This window comes from Bombina bombina, chromosome 3 (genome assembly GCF_027579735.1).
Source record: "Bombina bombina isolate aBomBom1 chromosome 3, aBomBom1.pri, whole genome shotgun sequence".
Lineage (NCBI taxonomy): Eukaryota > Metazoa > Chordata > Amphibia > Anura > Bombinatoridae > Bombina > Bombina bombina.
In genome coordinates this window covers 788499850-788515001 of record NC_069501.1, presented here as the reverse complement: position 1 = coordinate 788515001, position 15152 = coordinate 788499850, and the positions used below count along the sequence as shown (strand labels likewise).

Here is a 15152-nt window from a genome sequence, read left to right as displayed (position 1 = left end):
GGGCGGGCCGTGGACTGATCACACAACAGAAGAAAGGAATTTATCAGGTAAGCATAAATTATGTTTTCTTCTGTTATGTGTGATCAGTCCACGGGTCATCATTACTTCTGGGATACCAATACCAAAGCAAAAGTACACGGATGACGGGAGGGATAGGCAGGTTCATTATACAGAAGGAACCACTGCCTGAAGAACCTTTCTCCCAAAAATAGCCTCCGAAGAAGCAAAAGTGTCAAATTTGTAAAATTTGGAAAAAGTATGAAGCGAAGACCAAGTTGCAGCCTTGCAAATCTGTTCAACAGAGGCCTCATTCTTAAAGGCCCAAGTGGAAGCCACAGCTCTAGTGGAATGAGCTGTAATTCTTTCAGGAGGCTGCTGTCCAGCAGTCTCATAGGCTAAACGTATTATGCTACGAAGCCAAAAAGAGAGAGAGGTAGCAGAAGCTTTTTGACCTCTCCTCTGTCCAGAATAAACGACAAACAGGGAAGAAGTTTGGCGAAAATCTTTAGTTGCCTGCAAGTAGAACTTGAGGGCACGAACTACATCCAGATTGTGTAGAAGACGTTCCTTCTTTGAAGAAGGATTTGGACACAAGGATGGAACAACAATCTCTTGATTGATATTCCTGTTAGAAACAACCTTAGGTAAGAACCCAGGTTTAGTACGCAGAACTACCTTGTCTGAGTGAAAGATCAGATAAGGAGAATCACAATGTAGGGCTGATAACTCAGAGACTCTTCGAGCCGAGGAAATAGCCATTAAAAATAGAACTTTCCAAGATAACAATTTTATATCAATGGAATGAAGGGGTTCAAACGGAACACCCTGTAAAACGTTAAGAACTAAGTTTAAACTCCATGGCGGAGCAACAGTTTTAAACACAGGCTTGATCCTAGCTAAAGCCTGACAAAAGGCCTGGATGTCTGAATTTTCTGACAGACGCCTGTGTAACAAGATGGACAGAGCTGAGATCTGTCCCTTTAATGAGCTAGCCGATAAACCCTTTTCTAAACCTTCTTGTAGAAAAGACAATATCCTAGGAATCCTAACCTTACTCCAGGAGTAATCTTTGGATTCACACCAGTATAGGTATTTACGCCATATTTTATGGTAAATCTTTCTGGTAACAGGCTTCCTAGCCTGTATCAGGGTATCAATAACCGACTCAGAAAAACCACGTTTTGATAAAATCAAGCGTTCAATTTCCAAGCAGTCAGCTTCAGAGAAGTTAGACTTTGATGTTTGAATGGACCCTGAATCAGAAGGTCCTGTCTTAGAGGTAGAGACCAAGGCGGACAGGATGACATGTCCACTAGATCTGCATACCAAGTCCTGCGCGGCCATGCAGGCGCTATTAGAATCACTGATGCTCTCTCCTGTTTGATTTTGGCAATCAATCGAGGAAGCAGCGGGAAGGGTGGAAACACATAAGCCATCCTGAAGTTCCAAGGTGCTGTCAAAGCATCTATCAGAACCGCTCCCGGATCCCTGGATCTGGATCCGTAGCGAGGAAGTTTGGCGTTCTGGCGAGACGCCATGAGATCTATCTCTGGTTTGCCCCAACGTCGAAGTATTTGAAGTTCCCACTCCCCCGGATGAAGAGTCTGGCGACTCAAGAAATCCGCCTCCCAGTTCTCCACTCCCGGGATGTGGATTGCTGACAGGTGGCAAGAGTGAGACTCTGCCCAGCGAATTATCTTTGATACTTCTATCATTGCTAGGGAGCTTCTTGTCCCTCCCTGATGGTTGATGTAAGCTACAGTCGTGATGTTGTCCGACTGAAACCTGATGAACCCCCGAGTCTTTAACTGGGGCCAAGCTAGAAGGGCATTGAGAACTGCTCTCAATTCCAGAATGTTTATTGGCAGGAGACTTTCCTCCTGACTCCATTGTCCCTGAGCCTTCAGAGAATTCCAGACAGCGCCCCAACCTAGAAGGCTGGCGTCTGTTGTTACGATTGTCCAGTCCGGCCTGCTGAACGGCATCCCCCTGGACAGATGTGGCCGAGCAAGCCACCATAGAAGAGAGTTTCTGGTCTCTTGATCCAGATTCAGAGTGGGGGACAAATCTGAGTAATCCCCATTCCACTGACTCAGCATGCACAATTGCAGCGGTCTGAGATGTAGGCGTGCAAAGGGTACTATGTCCATTGCTGCTACCATTAAGCCGATCACCTCCATGCATTGAGCTACTGACGGGAGTTGAATGGAATGAAGGACACGGCATACATTTAGAAGCTTTGTTAATCTGTCCTCTGTCAGATAAATCTTCATTTCTACAGAATCTATAAGAGTCCCCAAGAATGGAACTCTTGTGAGAGGCAAGAGAGAACTCTTCTTTTCGTTCACTTTCCATCCATGCGACCTTAGAAATGCCAGAACTAACTCTGTATGAGACTTGGCAGTTTGAAAGCTTGAAGCTTGTATCAGAATGTCGTCTAGGTACGGAGCTACCGAAATTCCTCGCGGTCTCAGAACCGCTAGAAGGGCACCCAGAACCTTTGTGAAGATTCTTGGAGCCGTAGCCAATCCGAATGGAAGGGCTACAAACTGGTAATGCCTGTCTAAGAAGGCAAACCTTAGATACCGGTAATGATCTTTGTGAATCGGTATGTGAAGGTAAGCATCCTTTAAATCCACTGTGGTCATGTATTGACCCTTTTGGATCATGGGTAAGATTGTCCGAATAGTTTCCATTTTGAACGATGGAACTCTTAGGAATTTGTTTAGGATCTTTAAATCCAAGATTGGCCTGAAAGTTCCCTCTTTTTTGGGAACCACAAACAGGTTTGAGTAAAACCCTTGTCCTTGTTCCGACCGCGGAACCGGATGGATCACTCCCATTAATAATAGATCTTGTACACAGCGTAGAAACGCGTCTTTCTTTATTTGGTTTGTTGACAACCTTGACAGATGAAATCTCCCTCTTGGGGGAGATAATTTGAAGTCTAGAAGGTATCCCTGAGATATGATCTCTAGCGCCCAGGGATCCTGGACATCTCTTGCCCAAGCCTGGGCGAAGAGAGAGAGTCTGCCCCCCACTAGATCCGGTCCCGGATCGGGGGCCCTCGGTTCATGCTGTCTTAGGGGCAGCAGCAGGTTTTCTGGCCTGCTTGCCCTTATTCCAGGACTGGTTAGGTTTCCAGCCTTGTCTGTAACGAGCAACAGCTCCTTCCTGTTTTGGTGCAGTGGAAGTTGATGCTGCACCTGCTTTGAAATTCCGAAAGGGACGAAAATTAGACTGTCTAGCCTTAGCTTTGGCTTTGTCTTGAGGTAGAGCGTGGCCCTTACCTCCTGTAATGTCAGCGATAATTTCTTTCAAACCGGGCCCAAATAAAGTTTGCCCCTTGAAAGGTATATTAAGTAATTTGGACTTAGAAGTTACATCAGCCGACCAGGATTTTAGCCACAGCGCCCTACGTGCCTGAATGGCGAATCCTGAATTCTTAGCCGTAAGTTTGGTTAAAATGTACTACGGCCTCCGAAATGAATGAATTAGCTAGTTTAAGGACTCTAAGCCTGTCCGTAATGTCGTCCAGCGTAGCGGAACTAAGGTTCTCTTCCAGAGACTCAATCCAAAATGCTGCCGCAGCCGTAATCGGCGCGATGCATGCAAGGGGTTGCAATATAAAACCTTGTTGAACAAACATTTTCTTAAGGTAACCCTCTAATTTTTTATCCATAGGATCTGAAAAAGCACAGCTATCCTCCACCGGGATAGTGGTGCGCTTAGCTAAAGTAGAAACTGCTCCCTCCACCTTAGGGACCGTTTGCCATAAGTCCCGTGTGGTGGCGTCTATTGGAAACATCTTTCTAAATATTGGAGGGGGTGAGAACGGCACACCGGGTCTATCCCACTCCTTAGTAACAATTTCAGTTAATCTCTTCGGTATAGGAAAAACGTCAGTACTCGCCGGTACCGCAAAGTATTTATCCAACCTACACATTTTCTCTGGTATTGCAACAGTGTTACAATCGTTAAGAGCCGCTAAGACCTCCCCTAGTAATACACGGAGGTTTTCCAATTTAAATTTAAAATTTGAAATATCTGAATCCAATCTGCTTGGATCAGAACCGTCACCTACAGAATGAAGCTCTCCGTCCTCATGCTCTGCAAGCTGTGACGCAGTATCAGACATGGCCCTAGAATTATCAGCGCACTCTGTTCTCACCCCAGAGTGATCACGCTTGCCTCTTAGTTCTGGTAACTTAGCCAAAACTTCAGTCATAACAGTAGCCATATCTTGTAATGTTATCTGTAATGGCTGCCCAGATGTACTAGGCGCCATAATATCACGCACCTCCCGGGCGGGAGACGCAGGTACTGACACGTGAGGCGAGTTAGACGGCATAACTCTCCCCTCGCTGTTTGGTGAAATTTGTTCAATTTGTACAGATTGGCTTTTATTTAAAGTAGCATCAATACAGTTAGTACATAAATTTCTATTGGGCTCCACCTTGGCATTGGAACAAATGACACAGGTATCTTCCTCTGAATCAGACATGTTTTAACACACTAGCAATAAACATGCAACTTGGTTACAATTTTATTTAACAAAAAACGTACTGTGCCTCAAAGAAGCACTAAACGATTAAATGACAGTTGAAATAATGAACTGAAAAACAGTTATAGCATCACTCTTTAAAAACAACACAACTTGTTAGCAAAGGTTTGTTCCCATTAGTAAAGTAACACTAATTAAATTTTAAACATAAAAATCACAGAGCAACGTTTTAAAACACAGTCACTACATAAGTCTCACAGCTCTGCTGAGAGAATCTACCTCCCTTCAAAGAAGTTTGAAGACCCCTGAGTTCTGTTAGAGATGAACCGGATCATGCAGAAAATACAAGAGTAACTGACTGGAAATTTTTGATGCGTAGCAAAGAGCGCCAAAAACGGCCCCTCCCCCTCACACACAGCAGTGAGAGAGAAACGAAACTGTCATAATCAAAACAAGCAAACTGCCAAGTGGAAAAATAATGCCCAAATATTTATTCACTCAGTACCTCAGAAATGCAAACGATTCTACATTCCAGCAAAAACGTTTAACATGAATTAAATACCTATTAAAAGGTTTAATGTACTTTTACAGAGTAATTCCGGTGAAATACCATCCCCAGAATACTGAAGTGTAGAGTATACATACATGTCATTATAACGGTATAGCAGGATTTTCTCATCAATTCCATTCAGAAAATAAAAACTGCTACATACCTCAATGCAGATTCAACTGCCCGCTGTCCCCTGATCTGAAGCTTTTACCTCCCTCAGATGGCCGAGAAACAGCAATATGATCTTAACTACTCCGGTTAAAATCATAAGAAAAACTCTGGTAGATTCTTCTTCAAACTCTGCCAGAGAAGTAATAACACGCTCCGGTGCTATTGTAAAATAACAAACTTTTGATTGAAGTTATAAAAACTAAGTATAATCACCATAGTCCTCTCACACCTCCTATCTAGTCTTTGGGTGCAAGAGAATGACTGGAGGTGACGTAGAGGGGAGGAGCTATATAGCAGCTCTGCTGGGTGAATCCTCTTGCACTTCCTGTAGGGGAGCAGATAATATCCCAGAAGTAATGATGACCCGTGGACTGATCACACATAACAGAAGAAATGCAATTTACATAGCACTCACATTTAACATCCTCAAACAGTATGAGGTATGTATAGGGCATGTATGATTTAGATGGATCCTTCCACAGGTTAGAATAGGATGCAGGATCCCCAGTCTTAGTTAAAAACTTCGTAAAGAAGTTGCATACAGCTGTGGTATATTCCAAGGTTAAATAATACAGAACAGTACGAATATCTCACAAGATAGCGTTAGTGAACTAGCTGCAAGGAGGGACAAGATAATATAAAAACAATAGGCAAAGCATAAATTAAAATGTGTATAAAAAAAGGTTAATTCCCTGACGCGTTTCAAAGGTTTTTTTTCTGTTAAATCCTTCTTCTTCAGAGGGTTGAGTGAAGTGCTGGGCCGTTATCGTTTATTTTGTACGCTTCGGGCGGCGGCACGCCCTCAGCGTATAATTGGTCATGTGGGCCCGCATTACGCGACGTTAGTTTCACGTTTGTTTAGATGCAGTGTATACACTGCGAGGTATATTGATTGGCTACTTGTTGGTACATGTGCCTAGACAAAAATGTATGCTGATTGGTCGGATACAGCAGAGGCTTGTGGGATATGTAGTTTTCAGACTACCCAATATTTCCTATTGCCATTTTCGATAGCAATCTTTTCATTATATTAGTAAAATGTGGTATACGTTATAATAGAGTATAATCATATCATGGTATGTGATATGAGATTGATGTTCACATAAAGCCATGTTAGCATTTTGTAATACAGGGATTTACAGTGATGTGTTCATCCCTTCTGAATTATCATAATATGATTATTATGTGATAAATATATATATTACATGTTTATTACTGTTAGTTATGCTTATTAAAAGGTTTTTAGCATAAACATAGAGGACCCATGAATTATTAGATTTTGCTTGATATAGAGTATATATTATATACTCAGTACATTAGGATACAATGTGTATTGGAGCACTATGTAGTTTACTCATTATTCTTAATATTTGAAACCTTTTAATAGAGAATATTTTTTGAGGTTCTGAGATTATATATAGGCCTCTTTGAAAGGCCAGTATTTAGTCCATAGTGAGGATATATGTATCTTTAGTATATATTATAGACATATTCCTTTGTATAGGGTATATGCTGTATATTATACCAAGATATCTATGGCTTAATACATAAACATGCTTGGGTTCAGAGATGAACTGATCTCTATAGCTAAACAGCATATATATATATATATATAGTTCCTATTTCATGTGTTACTCCTATCATTTGGTCTAAAGGTAGTTAGTGTATAATGGTATAAACGTATCTATTTAGAATATCTTGTTATTTATTGATATTTAATGTGGAGTAAATAGTACTATGATATATTTTGTTAAGTCTTAGTCTTGTAAGATATAGATTAATATGGATAGAACATACATATTGTTACAGAAGTTGTTGTATACTTAGGGAGCTTAGAGTTGTGAGGCCTACTGGATTAAGAAAGCTGCTACATCTATATCTTTATTAAGGCCTTTGGGGGTCATGGAATCTAATTTGTGTATCCATTGGGTTTCCCTCCGTCTTAAATGGAGTTCTCTACTTATGCCCTCTGGTGGATCCCTAATGTGTTCAAGTATGGTGCCTCTTAAACATGACGGATTAGAGTCATGTATTAGGCGAAAGTGATTCGAGACACTATGTTTTTTGAAGCTGCTTTCTATATTTCTAATGTGTTCTAGAAGTCTGGTTTTGTAGGGTCTAGTGGTGCGCCCTACATATTGAAGCTTACATTCACATTCGATGAGGTACACTACATATTCTGTTTTGCAGTTAGTAATTGAATCAAATTCCCAGCTTTTATTATTTGAGGATGAGGTGATTTTTTTGGTGGGTTTGTTGTTGTTGTAGTGGTGTTTACAAGCCTCACAGTTAAGACGGTTGCATTTAAAGAAACCTTTTGTCTTGTTTTGCAACCAGTTGGTAGTTTTTATAGTCTTAGTTGTAGATTTTAGTTTGCTTGGAGCCATTGTTGCTCTGATATTTCTACCCTTTCTAAAGACTAGTTTTGGGTTGTTCTTAGTTATTTCGTTTAGCAGGGTATCTTTTTTCAGTATATGCCAATGTTTGTTTAGGATGGTTTTAATGGCATTAGCACCTTCATTGTATGTTGTGATCATTAGTGGTATATCTTTTTGTTTTTTGCTGTTTTTCTTGGGGGTTTTTAGTAGTGTGTCTCTGTCCATTTTATTGACCTTATCAAATGCTTTGTGTATGTTGTCAGCTTTGTACCCTTTATTTATTAATTTATTAGTTAAAATATTTGATTCATGTAGAAAGTCTTTCTGTCTGGAGCAATTCCTTTTTATGCGTTGGAATTGTCCGTATGGTATGCTTTGTATCCAAGCTGGATGATGGCAGCTGGTTGCTGTTAAGTAGCTGTTACTATCTGTAGCTTTGCTGTATAGTTTTGTTTGAACAGAGTTTTCTTCTTGATAAAGTATGAGGTCAAGGAATTCAATTTCTTTTGAATTAGTTTTGTCTGAAAATGTTAAATTGAAGTCATTAGTGTTAATGTGGTTGACAAAGTCTTGAATTGTGTTGTTATTATCCTTGTGTTCCCATATTACTATAATGTCATCAATAAAACGGGGATATGTTTTGATGTTGTCTTTAAAGGGGTTATTGTCCGAGATGTACTTGTCCTCCCACATACCCATATATAGGTTGGCATAGCTGGGGGCGAATTTCGTCCCCATAGCTGTGCCACCTATTTGGAGGAAATATTCGTTGTTGAAGGTGAAGTAGTTTTTTTGTAGGATGAACTTGGCAGAATCTTTTATGAATTCGATTTTATTTGTTTCTAGATTGGATAGTTTATTTAGCCAGTAGTCTAGTGCTTCTATACCTTTATTGTGGGGGATATTAGTATATAGGGAGCTGACATCCAATGTGAGCCAGCAAAAATTATCTTTCCATTTGATATTGGATAGTTTGCTTATAGTGTCAGGTGTATCTCTAATGTGTGATTTGAGTTTAGGTACCAGAGGTTGAAGGAATGAGTCTATATATTCTGACAATTTAGTTTTATATTATCTTGTCCCTCCTTGCAGCTAGTTCACTAACGCTATCTTGTGAGATATTCGTACTGTTCTGTATTATTTAACCTTGGAATATACCACAGCTGTATGCAACTTCTTTACGAAGTTTTTAACTAAGACTGGGGATCCTGCATCCTATTCTAACCTGTGGAAGGATCTATCTAAATCATACATGCCCTATACATACCTCATACTATTTGAGGATGTTAAATGTGAGTGCTATGTAAATTGCATTTCTGTGCTTATTTATAAATAAACTGTATTACACTATATACTCTTTCTTGTCTCCCTGGGTATCCTTACGCTGGAGAAAGTTTATACCAAGACAGAAAAAGCACTCCAAGAGGCCAACCACCAACCCATAGGAAGTGTAAGGGATCTATTCACCATCAGAAACACATCCCTGCATACTCCAGGAGGCTAACGAATACTAAAAGAGGCATCTCAGCTGGATACAAGGAGGAAATCCAATCATCTATATATACCCCCAGTGCGGCATACTTACCTCATTCGATTGAGGTAATATCTGGTAAGGGTATTATATACCATCTATAACTGCATATCAACTATATCTGGAGATTCATTACGGACTATATACATTCTTAGGACTCATATGAACATTGTTTCATAGTTCATATATTTTATATGTCATTTTTAGCTGGACTTTCATTTATTTTATTTAATTTTATATTCCTTACATACCCCAACAGTTTAATGGATATATAGGCGCTGTATCAATCCTTGAATACACATTTACTCTTACTGTCTAGGGCTTCACATCCCTCCCAGTACTCCTATATAGCTGCCACTATATCCTACTCATTTTTGACTAGCGCCTACTACAGAGTATCACTTGTATCAACTCAGTTCACTGAGGGGACACATTTTACTTACTCATATATATATATATATATCTATCTATATCTATATCTATATATATCTATATATCTATATATCTATATATCTATATATCTATATATCTATATATCTATATATATATATATATATATATATATATATATATATATATATATATATATATATATATATATATATATATATATATATATATACCCACGAAACAAAGCGCACTCCAAGGGTCTTAGTAAATAATCAATTTTAATAGTGACCGTTTTCGTGGTAAAACTACCCGTCCTCAGACTAACAGTGTCTAAGGACGGGTAGTTTTACCCGAAAACGGTCACTATTAAAAGTGATTATTTACTAAGACCCTTGGAGTGCGCTTTGTTTCGTGGGTATGTTGATATATTTTGCTGCACCCAGGGCTGCTGTGGTACTTTGATCCGGAGTGCACACTGTCTGGAATCTATACATACATACATATATATATATATATATATATATATATATATATATATATATATATATATTTGTATGTGTGTATGTATATATGTGTGTGTATGTATGGCCCGTGGTTGGATCTTCCAGCAGGACAATGATCCAAAACATACATTAAAATCAACACAAACATGGTTTACTGATCACAAAATCAAGGTCCTGCCATGGACATCCCAGTCCCCTGGCTTGAACCCCATAGAACACCTGTGGGGTGAGCCGAAGAGGATAGTCCACCAGTGTTGACCTCCAAATTTGAAGGATCTGAAGAGATTCTGTATTGAGGAATGGTCTCAGATTCCTTGCCATGTATTCTCCAACCTCATCAGGCTGATGAGACTCAGAGCTGTTATCTTAGCAAAGGGAGGAAGCACAAAGTATTGACTAAAATAATTGTGCCACATATATATTTAAAAAAACTTTTTTTAACAAAAGATCAAAAGGTTAAACAGACAATTTTTCACAGCCTTCTTTGCTCATATTTACCAAGGGTGCCAATATTAGTGGAGGGCACTGTATGTATCTGTCATCCATGGTTTGAAATATCCCATGTATTGTACCCACAGACTAATCTGACAGCTTCAACTTATCTGCCACTAGAAATAAATGTTTTCAAACTCTTGTACAACCACTTTCATGGCCAGTGGGTCAGTGCTGAAGCTTTCTATAAAAACTTTGTACAATTGTTACACAGAAAGTTAATAAAACATAGCAAAACGGCTAAAATCCACTTATCTTCCTTAAATTGATGGTGAACATCAATATTCAAACAGACATATGAAATCCGGATTGCATAAAATGTATAACGGTACCTTTTCTTAATTGTAACACCGATCCTGATAGCGTTAAAATTGCTCAGTAGTGTAATCCTCCTCGCCCCCACCACTGCCGGCCCACTTTAAAGAAAGCTTTTTTTTTTTTTTTAAGTAGTATCATATTCACCACTCATTCAATGTCTGTGCAAGTCATACAGCAAGTATCAAGCTTCCTTTAAAGTGGGCCAGCAGTAGTGGGGCAAAGATGATAAACTACGGAGCAGTAACCTCCCTCAGGAACGGTGTTACATTAAAGGAAAGGTGCCTTTATACATTTTATGCAATTCAGATTTCATATATCTGTTTGAATATCGATAAGTTCATCATCACTTTAAAGGAACAGAAAAGTCAAAACTGAAATGCACTACCGCAGTGTTATTGCTCCATGCACCTACATTTAAAAACACACCTGCTCAGTGAGCTGTTTGCAGCTCTATTCTGTAGGCAATAATAAATATGGGTGCATCTCACATCAAAATATGTTCAGAGCACCTGTGGACATTAAAAGCCATCACTAAAACTAATTTTTTAATACAAGTGTAATAAAAACATGTCTATATACTAAAGTGCAAAGCATTCACGTGCTTTAATTTTTTTAATGTTATGTCCCTTTAAGGAAAAATAGACAGGTATAGAAGAGAAACAACATATTTGTGACATCCCAGTGCTGCTACTGGTGCAGTCAGAGATTTGAGAACAAAAGCAAAATGAACATGCTCTTCTACATGTGGTAAACCAAACTGTCAAGCAGACTCACCATAGGTTATGGCAATATTAAATGATACCATTGTGCTTTTACATCAAAGACAAATAAAAACCTAAATTGTTCAATATTATAAATCACCCTATACCTGAAGTCCCTGCATGATCTAATCTTCCTTCTTATCAAAATCATTTAAGGGTAAATGGAAAGAAATTTATATAATAACTGTTCTTCTCTAGAACAAAGTTCAACAAAATTTGTTCAAAATCTAGGAGCCAGACCATAAATTTTTATTAGCCAGAATTTGAGATAAATATTTATATACACACACATCCCAAGTCACTGTGAACCCCACAGCACTGAATACTTAAAACAGCTGCATAGTTCCCAGCCCAGGCAGTTAACCACTGAGCAGTCTGGGTGACAGGCCCAAAGGGAAACTTACAAAAACTATCAACACAACACACAGAAAACCTGGCACTAGCAAGCACACAGTACAAATTCAGTTGTATTTGGCACCAAACAGTTTAAGCCCAGGACCACATCAAGGTCTCTCCCCTCCTGTGTGACTAATCAAGCAGCCACACAATGCATGATTTCAAACAAACTGAGAACCAACACCAAGGTGTCACAGGCCTTTGTAATTAGTGCTGCAGTTGCCAAGATGAACACAGCCATTAATTGGCAGCGTTTTGCGACTGCCATGCAGCGACTATCATCTCCCTACTGTTGTTCACCTTGCCCTTGACATCAAACCATCTCATTTCTAGCAGTTATGCCTACAATATTCCATGGTTAAAGAAAAAAAAGCATACCTACACACATGGTGTGTTTGTAACCATGGGAATATATTAGACTATATTAGAGTAAAACAAACATACTAGAATAGCATTCTCACCTGCAATATCTGTGACAACTAGGTTACAGGAGTAGGTACAATCCATAGGACAAAAAGAACCCACATTTACAATTTCCAACAATCATTGTAATTTATAAAAGTCACATTTTAGGGACCAGATCCCATTTCTCATCCAGTCTGGGGACATGAAAAAAAGGAGCACAGGTCCCAATGCAAGCTGAGGTGTAGGCACACAGAAATACAACTTAACAAAAATAGAAGCAATAGATGCAGATGAAATGCCAATCCATTTGGCTGATACCCAGATGTGCCTTAAACCTATTTGTTTCAATGTTTTCTATTCTGTGCATGAAAAGTTACAGTAATTTATTCAGACACCTCTAACTGTGCAAAGGATAGTTATCAGTGTCCTCAGATTTGCTTCCCTTGTGAGGACATCCGAGTCATCCTTTGCACTCCTAGACATGTCGCATTATACAGAAGAAAGACAAACTAAAAGTTGGTGCATGATCTGCCTACAGGAATATATTATGACATGAACAACCGATTTCTAAAATAACGTTATTAAAATTGAATGGTTTAATAATAATATATGTTCCTAACATTTGGACGTGTTCAAACCAAATATATTTTCTATATAAACATGCTTACAGGAATCACGCCTAAACAAATACACAGCAAAGTGACAAAATACAGACATGAATTAGTGTCTGATAAATCTACCAGGACATTAACCCTGCAAAACAAGCAAACGTAGTCAATTAAAAGAAAGAAGAAAAAAAAACAACTGTTAAAAGTATAATCTCAATTTATATTCATTACTGGCATGCACTGTGTAACTCTAGAAATTACAGTGGCTTGTAAAACTGGTAACAAGTGCTATGGTTGGAAGGATGCACTAAATATACCTGAAAATGTGCATAACACAAACAACATTTGTTAACACTTACTCTTTCTGATTGACATCTTGAACAATATTGCTGGGACCTGGTAAAGAATCATCTGATTTTTTAATGGAATAAAAGTTGAGGCCTTTCTGAACACTTGACTGTTTTGTATACAGCTGGTAGGGAACATAGGAAAGAAGCCGGCCAGCTTTTATGCTATTAGGGGAAAAAGTAAAAATCATATTTTAACAACAAAGTTTTGCTACTGAAACAATACATAAAACAGTTTTCTATTCTATTCAAAGACTCATCTAGTTTGGAGATTCTCTTATGTTATTAGAGACATGTTCATTAAAGTGGGGCAGAGCTCCTAATTACAATGTTCAAGTATTACAAGAATTTAAAGGGACAGTCTACACCTTACTCATATTAAAGTCATACCTTAGATTATTTTAAAATGAATATTGTTTATTTGAAATGTCTCTCAATGGATCACTTCAACTAGGGCACTGCCCGACAAATTTTTAGAGTAGGTACTAGTTGAAGTAAAGGTTTTTTTAGGGGGGGGGGCTTTTATTTTTAAGGGAACTTTAGTTTTAGGATATGGCTGTTACCGGTTGTTTGTTGGTTTTTTTTTATTGTTGGTAATTTTTATAATGTTTACGTATGGAAGTTTAAGGGCTAACAGTGTAGCGGGGTAATTTACTTGCTTAAGTGGAAGGGTTACAAATGCCTGATAAATATACAATTCTATCCACTGGTTAATAATTGCATCCATAGTAAAATATACTTTAGATATTGGGGCATATGTATCAAGCTCCGAATGGAGCTTGATGGCCCCTGTTTCTGGCGAGTCTTCAGACCTGCCAGAAACAGCAGTTATGAAGCAGCGGTCACAAAGACCTCTTGTGAGCTGCTGGTGCAATGCTGAATACGGCAAGCATATTGCTCGCCGTATTCAGCAAAGTCTGGCGGACCTGATCCGCACTGTCGGATCAGGTCCGCCAGACTTTACTAAATATGCCCCATTGCCTGTAATTCCCAGAAGGGCTCTGTATCAGAGATAATATATGGAACAGGACAAAAGCAAGAAATTACAAATTTGTAATTACCAGGGCTACTGGAAATTAACTGATTGGATGCATAAAGTCCCTTTACCATTACATTTGGGTACTGTAAAAGTTTGCTAACAATATGACAATTTTAAATGCTTTCAAAATATTTTTGTGAGATTTTATAAAACACAATGCTTTGTTGATACATAATTACTATACTATATACACGTTCATGGTTCAGATAGAGGATTTGTTTTTAAGAGACTTTCTCGAGTTACTTCTGTTACCAAATACACTTTGTCCTTGTTATCCTTTGTATACCTAGCTAGGATTAGGAGAAGCAATGCATTATTGGGAGCTAGCTGATGATTGGTGGCAACATATTTATGTCTCTTGTCATTAGCTCAGCAGACGAATTTAGCTAAATCTCAATAATGCAATGCTGTTCTGCACTTTAAATATGTGTTTAACGTCATTGCAGAAGTTAAATAAGAAGTTAGATAAAATTAGTATTGCACTACTGCTAGCTATCTTCTTTTTTCACTTTTACTTCCCATTAATTATATAAATAACATTTTTATATGGCCTATCATATAGATCAGTGATTTTAAACAAATGTTTAAAAATAACAGACACATTTTTTTCAGATTGGAACGGATGAAATATTTCTTTGAAATTTGGCAGTATATAGAAAAATTATTAGCCTACACCAAAAAACACTGCACCAGTCTTTATGAAATTTGGCACGTTGACAGATTTTATTATCTGCTAGGTGTTTTATTTTTATTTAAGTA

The 15152-nt window shown here is 38.4% G+C and overlaps 1 protein-coding gene across 1 annotated transcript in view; it reads right to left on the bottom strand.

The window, feature by feature from the left end:
• The window catches only part of REV1 (REV1 DNA directed polymerase), a 390819-nt gene that overhangs the window by 336129 nt on the left and 39538 nt on the right, over positions 1-15152 (bottom strand). Inside the window, 1 exon segment of the mRNA XM_053707683.1 lies at positions 13367-13519. Within this exon segment, the coding sequence (XP_053563658.1) occupies positions 13367-13519 (153 nt within the window).